This window comes from Ostrinia nubilalis, chromosome 15 (genome assembly GCF_963855985.1).
Source record: "Ostrinia nubilalis chromosome 15, ilOstNubi1.1, whole genome shotgun sequence".
NCBI lineage: Eukaryota > Metazoa > Arthropoda > Insecta > Lepidoptera > Crambidae > Ostrinia > Ostrinia nubilalis.
This window is the reverse complement of record NC_087102.1, coordinates 5413865-5429847: the sequence shown is the minus strand read 5'-3', so window position 1 is coordinate 5429847 and position 15983 is coordinate 5413865. Positions and strand designations below refer to the sequence as shown.

At 36.0% G+C, this 15983-nt stretch overlaps 1 protein-coding gene across 1 annotated transcript in view; it reads right to left on the bottom strand.

Moving 5' to 3' along the window:
- Window positions 1–15983, bottom strand: part of LOC135078629 (uncharacterized) — a 275638-nt gene that overhangs the window by 12145 nt on the left and 247510 nt on the right. The window contains exon 2 of the mRNA XM_063973157.1: window positions 6053–6090. Within this exon, the coding sequence (XP_063829227.1) occupies window positions 6053–6090 (38 nt within the window). The remainder of the gene's footprint in view (window positions 1–6052; window positions 6091–15983) is intronic.

Below are 15983 nucleotides of genomic sequence, written 5' to 3'. Positions count from 1 at the left end.
AGAAATTGGTGACATTAATTTGGTAACATTAGTATCACTTACATTAAAAAATACAGTGAAGTATATTATTATTCCAATATTGTTTGGTTAGGATCTGTGGGCTGAGTGTTAGTTTACATCAAACGCGCTCACTAGTGAAAAATGTATGAAAATTTTAGTTTTTGAACGTTTCCCGCTAGGGGCGCTGTACAATCCGTCATACATTAAATGACATTTTTTGACGGGCTCACTAGTGAGTGCGTTTGATGAAAACTCACACTCAGCCCTCTGCAGTCATTTGTTTTCATAATATCGAATGTGGTTGGTGATTCTTCAACCATCAACTTTAACACCATAGAATTAAAACCGTTTATTATGCTGTACACGGGATGGTACTTAACATACTTAATAGGTACGGTAATTATTTACCAAGGCCCGAGAGGGCAGAATTAGAAGCGTGTCGTTAATCTTCCGAAATTTGTTCTAAAAGAAATTTAAGGACCACGATATTAAGGTACCGGGTACAAAGTACGCACTTAACGAAACGAGTCCTGAAAAATTCGCTTAATTGGATATTATTATGGTACTTTAAGTGTACTTTTAGGTTCTTGAACATACAGCCTTAATGACACTTGAATGGCAAAAGTATTTTTCAGGTATTATTAGTTAAAATTATATACTTACAGCGTGTTTGGCGGAAGGTTAGACAAACTTCGTGAGTGTATAGATAAGGTCATTTTAAGAATACAAGTTCGCCCATTTGACCCTAAATGAGCTACTATCAAATGGGCGAACTTGTATTGACCTTACCTTCCGCCAAACATGCTGTATATTTTTAGAAACAAACGGTAAACCTTCATTTGCCTTTTCCTATAAAACGAAAATGACCGGCAAACCAAAACCAATACCTAGTGGAAAATTGAACCTGTCAGGCCGAAAAAGAAAAATTGCCTTGCCCTGACTTTTCAGAGGGTTAACAATGATTGAAAATTGCATCCAAGCAATATGAAGAATAGTTTGACAGTGTTCAACCTTATTTGTCATTTTAATGGTTTCGTTACTTTCGTTACTACAGTCTGGTTCTCGTATAAAATAACGGAATTTTTCTTCCATTCATTTCTTAAGAAAAATACGTGTAAAAGCTAAAATGTAAAAAGATGCTGTTTATTTTATGATAATAAAAGAGACTGAAAATAGACTAGGGCAGTGGAAAAATACAAATGGCGGTACTTTCTCGCATTCATCTCAGAGATAGATCAGAAGTACAGTCGTGGAAAAAATCTATTAAACTTTTCCATTTAACACGACGTTATCAGAGTGCAATCGCATCTAAATGAAATTTTCCCTTCAGCGGGCTTCATGACGAGCTGTTCATTTGAAATAAACAGCTGGAAATAAATGGAAAACTTATTAAGTCTATGAAATGAAATTAATAATTTAATGTTTTTTGAAATGAACTGGAGTGGAAATTATAGTTTTCAGCTCATTGCGTTCTGAATTATAATTTTGTACGACGCGGAATATTTATGAATAATAATATGCATCACATTTTCGCTCGTTTCAGCTAAATTAAGTCCACCGTTGGACAAAGGCCTCCCCCAAAGCCATTTTGAATGACAAAATTATATTTATTATCTTCCTTTTTTCTTCGAGCGAAGCCATAGACAAAAACTATACAAAATATAGCTGTCAACTATTCAAGTACATTCATTGCGGTCCAGATATCTGCTAAGAACTCTTAAATCTCAGGAACACTCGGAAACTAGCGAATGCAGAACACGGCAAAGCTTTTAAACTGAGACGCGAGATACAATTAAATAACTGCAAAATGCGGTTTTAATAAACTTTCATACTTAAGAACTTTATTTATTTTATATTGTATTCAAAAGAATAGCATGCGTCTGGTAAAAAGGCAGTATCTTAAATTCAGAAATCAGAACCCGCCCCGGCTTTGCACTGGTGCTAAGTATACATAAAAACCTTCCTCTTGAATCACTCTATCTATTAACAAAACTGCTTCAAAATCCATTACGTAGTTTTAAAGATCTAAGCATACATAGGGACAGACAGCGGAAAGCGACTTTTCTTTACAACGTATTTTATTGGAATGAATTGACGTGAAGGGGGAAAGGAGAGTTTGGTACCGTAAGTTAAAAGTTGATAAATTAAATTAAAATTAACGCAAATTGTGGTCTCAAAAACGGGGATCGAATTTTAGAATTAAGTATGCACAAACAAAGTCGTTGGCGTTTGCTATCCAATTACCTAAGTGTAGACATGCTAGATTTCTTAGATAGATAAAGTTTCGTTTTCATTTTCAATATAGATTCGTGAGACAAATTAAATAAAACCGATTGAAACCAATTAGTCTCCAAAACAAATTCTATTTCAAATTCAAATAACGCAAAGAGTTGTCAGAGAATAATTAAAATAACGAAGAATAATGATTATCTTGAGTAGAAAATGAATGCACGCCTAAAAGCATTGGGATTCAACGATCGTCTGATTACGTTTAGGCCAAGCTACAAGAGTTTAATATTTATAAATATATTAGTGTAAAAATACATTTTCATTGGAATATAAACCTTATCTTCTATTATATAAAAGAAAGTCGTGTTAGTTACTCCACTTATAACTCAAGAACGGCTGAACCGATTTAGCTGAAAATTGTCAGGGAGGTAGTTTAGAGCCAGGAGAAGGACATAGGATACTTTTTATCCCGTTATTTATTGCCATTAAGGCGGAACAAAGTTCGCCGGGTCAGCTAGTTAGTTATATCGGAATCATTTTCGTTCGTTCGTTTCAGGTACATGACATCCACTGCTGAACAAAGGCCTCCCCAAGGATTTCTATAATGACCGATCCTACGCTATCCGCATCCAGGTGCTTCATCCCGTGACATAATTCACTTAGTGCTACATTTCAGTGTTCGTGACTGTACACACGAGCAAATTGTTATGGAGGTCAATATAAAACTGTCAATATTGGCTACCACGCCGAGGTCGCGAATTCGATCCCAACACAATACAAATATGTGTGTTCATATCTATATTTGTATTAGTCTGGATGTTTCTACGTATCATATTGTGTGTGTATTTACTAAAAAAGAGTTATTCAATATCCGTTGTTTATTGAATATAGTACAAGCTTTGCTTAGTTATTTAGTATGGGATTGCAGGAATGATTCCTGCATTTAAACAACACATGAAATGTTTGAAAAAAAATAGGTCGTAGGTTAAATAAATATAACACTTTTTCTGTGCAATTGGTACTTTTGATATGACGTCTTGTTTACTACGTCACTTTCATGCAAAAATTGTTAACATATTATAAACGAATTAAGTAGCTAGGTATATATTCTTTGTCTTTGAAAACCATAGCTTAAACAAGAATACAGAGATAAGCAAAAATAATAACTCTACCATTATTAATTTATTTTTATTTGTTTCGTTATCACTCGTTACTTGCGCCAGAAATATAAGGGCAAACACCTGGAGACTTGAAATAAAGGGTTTCTCCAGTCTTTATGTTTCAGACGGAATTTCATTACGGAGAAATCACATTTTAAATGGGCTTAGTGCTTTTTGCACCCGTGGGGAAGGGAACTTTCAATTAGGTGCGCTGGCTGTGTAATATTGCGATATACTGATGATTTTGTAATGTTACAATTTTGAGTGAAATGCAACAGTAAAATACATGTTACAGAGCATGAACACAACAAAGATACAAATATATATATGAGATATTTTGAGAGAAACGATCTTTAATACAGTCAGCGTCAAATAGTTCGTGGTCAAAAACTTGACAAAACAACCTAATTCCAATCTTAACAAAGACGTGTTGTGAACTTTTTGGCTACTTTGGGTGTCATGAACTATTTGACGCTGCTGTACAATTCAATCTTAAAGCACGAAATGACTGAATTTGTTCTGGCGTTTCTTCTTAGCACTTGCCATGCGAGTATTTTTGACTCGAAGCGACAAAGGGCCCAAAAGATTTGAGGACATTTATTACAGAGCTTCATAAATTTTACCTTTATTAGTCATAGCACAGATTACTAATGTGTCAAAACACCGTGTCAAATCTTAATCAAAAATCATTGAACTGTAGGCCTAAGATGCGCGCCGTGATAACTTTTATCGACGCCAAAATGTATGGGCAAAATCGATAAAATGGCGTGATAACCGTTTATCGCGGCGCACATCTTAGGCCTACGGATATAATTTAATTTTTAAGCAATATTGCACTAATATTGCTTTGTTCAGCAGTGGACGTCATTTAGCTGAAACGAACGAAAGAACGAATGCTATTTTTGTTTTTAATACATGAGCGAACATTGAATTACGAGAACAATATGACTAATAGTCTTAATAACTGCTACAGCAATAAACGAAGACAATAAAAACAGTATACTTAGCTTTGAAGCCAATATTGGAATAATAACAAATGTACGAGTATTTGTCTGGTGACCTTTTCATCCCGGTTGACTTTGACAATATAATTTTATATGTCGTATTGTCTGATATTACACCTAAAGGTGGCGATACACGTTCCAATGACTAATTGTGAACTACGTCAGTTTATAAAACAACGCGTGAAATTGTAAACTAACAGTGGGTTAGGTTAGTTAGATTGTAATCTATCTACGTAGGTTATAATCTGGAGAGATCACATTTTTATAATGACATAGGTATACTCGTACGCTATACTGGCATGCCTGTATCTGGCCAGCGAGTTGATCGCATATTTTTAGTTGATAGTGTCCACTATTGCCTGCATAAAATATGTGTCTACATTAGGCCAGTTAAATAGAAATGTCGTTACCTACTGTGTTACTTGTATTACCTGGATGCAGGCAGTGCAGGACCGGTCGTTATGGAAATTCTTGGGAAGGCCTTTGTCCAGTATAGTGGACGTCATTTGGCTGAAACTAACGAACGAATGAACTGGGTTACTATTCCGCTTTACTGGCCTGTGTACCGCCACCTTAATATCCCGAAAGCTATGCCTTTGTAAGGGACTACTTTGGATAATATAGTACCAATCTCCAAAAAAAACTTGAAGGAAGGTCCTTCAAGGAAATTTTAGGGAAACCTGTTGTTAAATTATGATAACCCCGACTGCGATCCCCGCTCGACTGGGGACGTGAGCGTTTCCTACGTGACTGAGAATTGAACAGGGTAAATTCTCCCCAAATCTTTTATATTCTGGCAAGAGTACAATATGTACATACGCAAACATTGTTATACCTTTTTTCCATTGAATTGGAAATTAAACAAGGTATGAAACCGTTTTTTGTTTTGAGAACTCTAAAATTGATATTGATATAACTAAATAACATTTACTCTACTACACTGTAAGCATGACTTATTGATATTAGGTATACGAGTATATTGTTTGTTATGGATCTCAGTTATTTATCTGAAATAAATACTTTCTATTTATTTTATTGTTATTGTTATGTAAAGTAAAAGATATTCCTACGATCAGAAAGCGCAGTAAAATGGGGGTCTACCATATTAAAATATCACTTAGTTTATTAGTTTAATATGTGTTTACATTTCTGTGATACCGTTTTCAAAGACACGAATATTAATGTCATATCATTTATACCTACAATGAACTGCCAAAATATGCCAGTAAATAAACGATGACCACTATTCAACGTCAAAGCCTGACTTTGAACGATGCAGTCCGAAAACTTGAATAGAATCCATATCCGAGAATCAATCATCCGAATACAATCAAAATCATATACTTACATACATACTCGTATATCATAGTAATGATTGATATTTTTGTATACAGAGTGGATTTTTGCAATATCCGCTATGTTAACAGTTAACAGTTTTACTAGAAAAAAGTTAGATGTTTTTTTGGTCTTAAATGTTTTTACTTATCACCATTTATTTACACCATCAACCCCTATCAACCCAGAATATCAAATTATACTTTTTAGCATTTATAATGACTACATAAGGTGGTCATGATGTTAGGCTTTATGTGCCCTCCTATGTACGTAAAAGTACGTACCTACTTAACTTATATAAGGGAAAGATAGCAATAAACTTACTTGAGCTGAAACTGATACACTGTCTCCTGGTCCACCACCTGTAAACAAATGAAAAACATTTTATTAAGTTTTATTTTTATCTCCAGCACAGAACATTAAGTTGCACAATCATTTAATTTTCGTAAACTATCGTATTACCATTTACGAAACAAATGAGTAACATGATATTTTGATTAAAACTTAAGGGCCAATAAATTCACCTTTAAACATTTTAAATTAAATTACTTGAAGTATAAAAATAGTTAAAAAGTACCAAAATATTTTCCATTGTAAAATAATTCTTACAGATAACTAAAACAAAAGACATGCGAATTATAGAAACAAGTAGGTATTTTTCTTTTCGTCGATAAGCTATTTGTTAGCGGCCAGTATGAAGCCAGAAAAGAAAAAATTTCGACACTTCATTACATTCAGCATACTAATGAAACCTCTTTAGAAATTAATTCGTAATGATTTTATTTTGTGATTTGGTGTCTATGCAGTACCTACGATAGGTATTAAGTTGATGAATTTTAGCATGATGATAAGTGGAAAATATTAATTTAAGTGAGTTCATTAATTTTATTTCCATAAAATAAGTTCATGTAATTCAACAATAATTAGTAAATACCTACTTAATATTTTCTTAAGACACTCAATTCTAGGAGCATAATTTCACACTTCAACGAAATAATCAAAAGCTTTACAACTCACAATTTAGTGTAAATTTCTCCACGTTCACATAAATTAAATAAATTTCGAGAACGTATTTCTGAAAATTACTCGACATTGCGTAAACTCATCAAAATACAAATTAAATGCTATAAGGAGAAGCAACTGGAAAATCTAAAATGAATGGCAGTAAGTTAATACTTTGAGAAAAACGTATACCTACTACTTAATTAACCTTTTCACATCGAGGCGAACAAGAACTTAACGAGCCGTACAACTTTTGTACGATTCCAATGAGCACAAAATTCAGACAGACAATTTTGTTTAAATACGAAAATTGGTGTGAAAATTATGGAGGAAAGATAGAGAGAAATGTTACCTGTTCCGTCGTTTAGACGCGAACCAGTGCTGCAGTGACATGTTGGTAACATTGTTTAGAGAAGACAAACACGTTCGTAAGTTTGCGGGCATGAAACTGGCGGCGACGGCCGAGCGATGGCGGGCGATTCATATATTTTTTTAACGCAGAAGATATCGAATGCTTTTGACGTAAACGCACACTACGCCCCCTGCTCCCTTTTCTGCATTATCATCCTTACACAGTCGTCTACAGTTGCGGATTCGAATCCCGTATGAAGTAAGGGATGAGCAATAATTATGCCCAGTGTCGTGAACGTGTTTGAAGAGATTAACTAGAGTTTTCTCGCGGATTCGTTCGCTTGGGTTGTATTTATCTATCAAAAAATATTTTTTCTCGTGCGTGTCTTTCGATTAACTTTGTGAGTAGAAAACTATGTTGCCAAAAGTATTCAAATGAATATTCGTATCATTAGTAGAGGTACGTATGATAAATTATGGAATAACTTAAATAATAGTTGGATTTCTTCTAAGTTCTAGAATTCTTAGGATTCTATAAACCAGCTAAACGTTTAAGGTGTAATAACGTAATGTTGTTGGTAAGTATACCTTAATAAATAAAAAATAAAGCTGCTTCCACGACTTTATCAAAAGTTACTCTAACATTAGCTAGACACAACCAATATTATTAACTTCTAATACGTAGTTAAGTCTTATAATATTAATTCACTTCAGCAACAAAAGCGCAACGTGACCGAGATAAAATCCAATTTAATATGCACTTTATAATTTCGCAGGAGAGCTCTATTTGCTCTAAGTAAAAGATGTACAGCTTCGGCTTACTGCAAATAGGAACCTACTTCGCTAGTGCCGTTTGAAAATGAATCTTATTCCAATTGCAGAAGGTGCATATTCATATGAGGTGTTACTGCCGAATACCCAATATTATGCAGATACAAAGTTCATTTCTGCAGAAGTAGGTCGACGATAAATAATCCCGTAATGCGATATACTGTATGCTCTAGTCTTAACATTAGTTGGGGCAAAGTTTTCAAATGAGTTAAGTGACTTCCCTATTAGCTAATTGGTTTACAAAACTAAAGTCTGCACCGTTATCTATCTGAAATTATACGCCCGTATTCATAAACGATGCTTGCTTAAGTGAAGCAGCAAATCGAACGCACAGCATTGAATAGAGCTCTGCGATTGGTTCGTGTGTGACCCTGAGCGTCCACGCGCACTGTGAGACCTCATAGTAATGTTTGTAAATACGGGCGATAGTCTGTACTGTTATTACAGTTTCTAGTTCAAATTAATATTCTTACAATCGACAGAATAGAATCGATAAAAGGATAATTGAGTTTAGAAAAAAAAGTTTGATGTGTAACTCAAAAACTACTGAACGTATTTTGATGTAACTTAAGTATTATTTTTTATACCTACATCAGAATAACATAATACACGAGTACTTACCAAGTTTATTGATCTGTGATCAATTTTGTTTCACGCGGGCGAAGCCGTGGGCAAAAGCCAAAATGTATTAATTCATTAAGAGCGTTTACGCCGTTTGGCGCAAAAACAGTACTTTTTCAACTCGTTACAATCATTAACCAGTAATACTACAAATATGTTATAGGCATAAATAGTTAGGCAATTTCGTCGTCTAAATAGTTAATTGAGAAAATATTGCGATTAGTTTAGTATTTAAGAATTCTATCAAGATAAGTCCACACAGGTTTTGTAAATTTCCACTTTAGCGTCAGTTTACAAGCTGAAATTTTTATAAAAATACTGTGAAAACGATTTAACAAACATTTATATCGTATAGCATAGATCCTTGGGCAAATAGTTATCTGAGAAAATTTTTAGATTTAAGCATTTTACAATAAGAAATCACAAATTAAAAAAACGTGAAATACCCAAAAATCAAAGTGATTTTTTCACCAATATTCTTCCTTTATTCAACACAAAAATAGCTTAATATAATAGAAGAATATCTTATCTAAAATATTTACTTTGAAATTTAAAATAATTCATTGTAATTTTTTTTCTATGAGTATTTGAAAAGTACTATAAAACGCCGCGCACGAATCGTTCAAATTCAGTCCGCCTCGAGGCGTTCCAGAGTGAGGTCACGTCGCTCGGTGCTCTGCTGACATGTGTCACGCGTACGTTGATCTTTGACAGGTAGCTGGACTTTTATAGTGTATCCGCAAAATCTTGGTGGTAGATTTTGCGATCACGTGGTAATTAAAATATTTTATTGTTATTTTTCATTACAGTCTATTTTTACTACAAATTCTATTTCAGACGTAATGAAAAATAAAATTAAGTTATTTTTAGCGATGAAACGAAAACGAATGACGAAAATTTGGAACCACAAGCTATGTGTATGTATACTAATATTATAAAGAGGAATAATACTAATAATTTATTTGCCATAAATAGGTGGTTACAGAATAGTTAATAGGAATGCTCTGCCAGCAGGGTCCCACCTAGTTGTAGGGGGAACATACACAACATATTACAGTCGGAAAATCTTTGCGGTAGGTACCTCGGATTGTAGTTAGTTGGACAGTGGTCATTTGAGGGCCACTTGAATCGTCTCACCCCTAAGCTTTTGGCTACCGCCGGCGCACTAAGCCGGTTGATGCCTAATCTCGGAGGCCCGGGTGCACTGAGTCGCTGACAATACTTTTGCGTCGCGCCGTTATATGGTCCTATATGGGGCTCGAGTATGGCACAGTGCTGTGTAGTCGTGGAGCATCCTACTGTTCAAAAAAGCGCAACGCATGATATCACTGAGGCACAGGCTGAGGTAATTCGTGGATACCGCATAGAATCCGCAGTCCGTCTATTCCCGGTTGTGGACACTGACTATGTCCCTACTGAGGATAAATGGGAAAAAAAATATTGTCATTAGTGGCGACGTATAACAATCCTACTAATATTATAAATGCGAAAGTTTGGATGTCTGGATGTTTGTTACTCTTTCACTCAAAAACTACTGAACGGATTTTGTTGAAACTTTACAGTATTATTGTTTATAAACCAGATTAACATAATTATAGGCTATAATTTATTACGATATGTGACAAATAAATTTCAATAAATAAATAAGACGTGTCTAAAAAGCGCAATCTATCGTCATTGGTTAAAATCTACAGCGCTGGACAAACTACTGTTTTTGACGTTCGTAAATATTCATGCGGGGGAAGCCGTGGAACGCCATCTATCAACATGATATCAAACAACAGATTTTACGAACTAAGGAGTAAAACGAGGTTCACGCGTACGAAGTCGCGGGCGGCCGCTAGTTCAAAATAAAATTAATAATATTTGTATTCATCTGTCTTACTTGACTTTTACTTTACGTATGTCATGCACGATGACATTTGCGTCAATATTTGTGTACGTCCCCACTAGGCATAATTGGGATGTATTTTTCTAATTTGTCATAAGTTGTGAGAAAGCCTGTAGCTACAACTGGGAAAGTATGTGTCACCACTGGTGACAATCGATATTATTTATGCCATTTATCCTCCGTGGCGACAAAGCTAGTGTCGACAACCGAGAATAGACGCCAGTTGCGAGGTGACCATAGGTCCCAAGGGGAAATGTACGTGTACGTGCACCACGAGAGGTGGAAACCAAAAGGTAGAGGCTTGAGGATCTAGGCCCTAGAGTGCTGAAGGGTACACCTGGCCGTCAGCCAAATTTTACGTCGCACCATAGAGGCAGTTCTGCCTGTATTAGAGGAGTGGGTGCGACGGCATGATCGCCTCACACAAAGGGCGACCCAGGTTCTACCAGGCCATGGGTGCTTCGGGCCATTCCTCCACCGTATAGGCCGAGAGCCTTTAGATGGTTGTCAGTTAACACTGCAGTCTTGGCACGTGAGTCACCGTAGCAGACTGACACGCTCCAACAGTGCCCAGCCTAAGCGAACGAGCGGCGGTTGGAAATGACCTCTCCCTACCAATCGGGAAGAGGCGTGAGATAGATAGATAAATTGTTTATTTGTTGTAACACACTTTTTTTTAATGCTTTTAACACACACATTATGTATAGTTGCTATTGAAATTCAATTCAATATCGAAATAAAGTTAGTTAGTCAAGAAACACACTAGGTGACACCACTGGTATTTTGTTACACAGATTAGTAATAATTTCAACAGTTGCAACATAACAAAAGTGACAAAACAACATAAGATAAAGATGACTAGCGTTTCAAATAGTTCCCTGCGTCAGAGTGATGTGTGCCGCAGCGATGCAAAAAGCAAAGAGCTCAGTATAAACACTACCCTCAAAAGGGAAGAACACTGATTTTCAGCTTTTGCTAGAGAACGCATGAAGCGTACAGGTACGGAATGAACCCGGTCGCTTTCGGAAACAATATCTACATTAGTATAAAATATATGATGAGACAAATAATCTTATGGTATAGTGTGCTTACTTTTTGTGCACGTGTTCTTTCACAGAAAGAAGCAGTGGAAAGCTCCTCCTGAGCGAGAGGCCTCAGCCGACACTTCGGTTATCCGCCGCCGACACCCTGGGCGCAAGAGGACAGCTTATGGTCTCCAACTGTCCCTTCCTAACAGTCCTCGGTCGCTAGACATGGAGGTGTCTGGTGGCGGCTAAGGACGAATGCTACAGGCAACAGCCAATGGCGATGTCCCGCGTTCCCTCATATCACTCATATGGATCATGGCAGAAACAGTCAGGTTTTTAGTGGGTGTAGGGGCTACCCACCTTCTGGTAGAAAGAACCCCACATAACCCACTAGCTGCCCCCGCAGCTGGTGGGTATGAAATGTTATGCATTTTCCGGATAAAAAAAGAATAGTAAACAGGAAAAGTTTGTTTTGAATAGAATCGATTTGAAAAAATCTCTCACCATTAAAATTCAAATTTTTTTCTGCTGAACATAGGCTGTATAAAATATTCTCAAAATAGTAAAAAACCTTTGATAATTTACTATTTGATAAAGAATTTACGTATTTATTATTGATTAGGACTAATGTATACCATTATTTATAATTATGGAGTCGGTGTTGGAAGATTTGAAGATTTTATAGTTTCCTTGAGCTGTCACTTGACAGCCTAGCACACTTTTACGATGGTGGATCAAAGTATTTTGGTTTGACTATAGAGCGTGAGAACACGCACACAGTCATAATTATTTTAGTGTGAATAAAAATAGCATCGAAATTACCTAAACTTGACATGCCACGCTAGACGTAAACGCTCTTAACTGAGAAAATAAAGTTGCGTTAGTATAGAAGCAAACCCCTTATTCACTTCTCATAAAGATTGAACAAGAAAACCATGTAACCCCATCATCGTTTTTCTCCCTCTAAGTATATTTAGTAACATAGTACCGCTAAAAGGGATAGTGGGAGCAGTTAGCAGTTAAGTGAATGTACATTAACTTGCTTTTAGGGTTATAAGGATAACATATTAGGTTTGTTTGCGAAACCGAAATAGTTTGCGATAAGATATAGTAATTTTGACCTATTATTATCATATATATTATCAGACTAGACCTTGAGGTTGTCAGCGGTACACTATGAAAGTCGTAAGTAATTTATTTCTGCAAATAGGCTTTTGAAGCGCTTTCACGTGATGTATTTTTTCCTAATATTCTACTGTTAAACACTGTTTTCCTTAGCAATATGGAAAAGCCCAACATTTCCCATCCACTAAACATACCTACCCCAAAAGATTTTTCCCTTTTTTAGGAAGCCGTACTATTTGTGTATGTAAGCTACATACAATTTGTTTCTAGGCCGTTATGCTTCCACTTAACCATTAAAATACGTAAACTTCTAAATGGGATCCTGCAAGAAACAGTTCCTGCATAAAAACGGGGTTTTCCGCGGGAAAGAACTCACGGCGCGATTTTCACCCGCGCCCGCGGCGGTTGTGGAATTGCGGTTTTATTTCAAAACTCACGGGAGCGGTTATTCTAAGAAGTCTAAGTCACTGGTACAAAATGGATCGGCTGCGGTTACCACGGCCCGCGCGATTCTACTAGTCGCCCGCCGTTGCCGCAGGACCCGCATACAACCGCGCCCGCTGCGACGTCCCGCGTCGTGAGTTGTGCATTAGTTTTTACATAAGTAGGTATCTGCATTCTACAGAAGCTGCGGGCCCGCAACCGCCGCGGGCACGGGTGAAAATCGCGCCATGAATTCTTAGCCTTACACTTTTTCTAAATGGAAAAACCGTTAATTTTCGGAGTCAGTAGTAGGTAAGTTTTCATAATAGGTACCCATTATAGTAACAATCCAAATTGAGCTTAGTCGAAAATAACAAAAACCGTTCATTTCGTACGCGGTCCGAAATTGGGTCATTTATTCTATTTGCGCTTACTCTTTATTTGCTCCAGTGTTCGCTGGACTGGATTTTTAAATGGGAAGGTCTTTACAAATATGTTTGCTTTTTAACCGACTTCAAAAAAGGAGGAGGTTATATGTTTGACTGTATGTATGTTTTTTTTTTTTTTTCTATGTATGTTCACCGATTACTCCGTCCGTCCGATTTTCAAAATTCTTTTTTTGTTCGATAGGGTACACTTCTGAGGTGGTCCCATTGTCACCAAGTCAGGATCTGATGATGGGATCCTAGGGAAATCGACTGCAACCCTCAAATTTTGTAGGCACGTATATCGTTTTTCAAACATTTTCTTAAGTTATTCAAGTATTTGCTCATGGAAATCATTATCTCAAATTCATGAGCTGATCATAGAAAGTAAAACTCCTTAATGCTTAGGAGTTGGAGGATAATTCTTTTAATTTTATAGATAAGTATAGTTTCTAAAGTTATTCAAGTGTTTGCATCAGATAGCCATCATCTCATCACGATGAACTGGTCATGGTAGGTACAACTCCTTAACGCTTAGGAGTTGGAGGATAATTCTTTAAATATTATAGGTACAAATAGCCTAACAGTTGTATTCTTTCATGTTTTTAAGGTGGGCTGACGGTTTAAGGTCTTTTTAGGTTGCCGATATGGTAACCTGTATTTTGTAGGGAATATTATTTTACACTTGACATTAAGAACATACTGCCTACCTTCAGTGGTAACACCAAGGTAATAATTAGTTAACTAAAAAGCAAGAAATAAGTTAATTTTTATAAAAAAAATAAAACCGACTCCAAAAAACATACACTAAAAAGTAGAAAAATAATCACTAAAATTACTTATTTATTAGGACGAATTAATATTTATGTATACCATGATTGATACTTTTGGAGTCGGTGCCAAGATTATGAAACGTGTGAAGTTTGCCTGCACCGACTCCAAAAGTATCAATCATGGTATACATAAATATTAATTCGTCCTAATAAATAAGTAATTTTAGTGATTATTTTTCTACTTTTTAGTGTATGTTTTTTGGAGTCGGTTTTATGTAGTCAACATTCGAGGTGTTTACATTATGATCGGTTTTATTTAATTTAAAGTTTTTTATGTACAAAATGTGCAATTAATACACTGGACCGCAAAGAAAAAGAGTCAGTTAGAAAATTTTCTATATCTTTATGGCCAATCATTACATTTAGTTGAATCTTGCATTATCGTGAATGCGCCCAGTTAGAGAGCACCTTTATTGTTATGCTAAGCTTATTTTCAAATACATAAAACGAATCCGAAATAATATAAGTAAGTATGCTCCAAAAAACTTAACAAATGCCGTAGCAAAACACCTAGCTTATTACTTTACCATCAAAATTGCTTATAAACAACATTCTAAATAAGATTCGCATACATTTCACTATATTCCTAGCACCCTCCGCTCTACACGAAATGTGATTACACTGGGTCGGAAAAAGGCTAGCCATTCCACACATAAGCCAAAGTAGTAAGGTTGAAAATTGTACAACATTTTCCAGTGACACCGATTGGTGGTGGGATCGACTCTTGCACAAACAGTCTGCTTGGATTTCTTGTAAATTCACTTCGAACAGTGTGATTTCTTTGCAAAGTGGAAAGGGCAGTCGGGAAAATGATTTGAGAGGTTGTCTTGTAAGGTATTTTAGAACTTTCACAGTGATGATGCTCTCAAATCTGTAACCGAACTAATTTTATTGCATTTTTTACCTTTCTGCCCCAACGTAGGTACTCGTACTTCGTTTTTCGTACAGAACGAGGTACGTTGGGGCAGAAAAGTTGTCGAGTAGTGACCACAGGCCGGAAGACTTAGTGTAGGCAGGCTCCCCACTAAGTGGACCGACGACCTGGTGAATATCGCGGGAAGTACCTGGATGCGAGCAGCGCAGGGCCGGTCGTTATGGAAATCCTTGGGAGAGGCCTTTGTCCAGCAGTGGACGTCATTTAGCTGAAACGAACTAACAGAAAGGAAGTTCAAAAGATTTCAAGCATATTAATATAGTATTTATTGAGTTAAGTATGAGATTGAATCCAGCTATGAGTGTTTCTATGTAAGACGGTAAGTGTATGAAAGTTGCGAACAACAAAAGTTTACGTAACTAAATGAATGTATTCATTCGTAATTTAATCATGAATTCTATTCATCCTATAGTAACACAAACATTACTTATTCTTGGAACCAACAATCTCCCAAAATGGTCTGAACATCCAAACTCCAAAACAATCAATACTCCAATTACCTCCCAGACTAAGTACATAAGTCATGATCTTAAAGTTATTCTTGTTTGGAAGGAGATACCTCAATTTAAATTCAATAGACGTTATTTTGCGGGTATATTGTGTTGGGTTTACTTACAAAAGTACCATAATGGATCTTTTATAGTATTTCCCGAGATCCTCTCATTATGTTTCTCCTGAATACAAAATTTCTTGCGATGGCTTTGTTAGTATCAAAAGGTGTTTGTTCCCCGGATTGTCTTTTATTCTCTAACAAATTCAATCTTGTTTTTTCTTTATTAATATTCTTTATT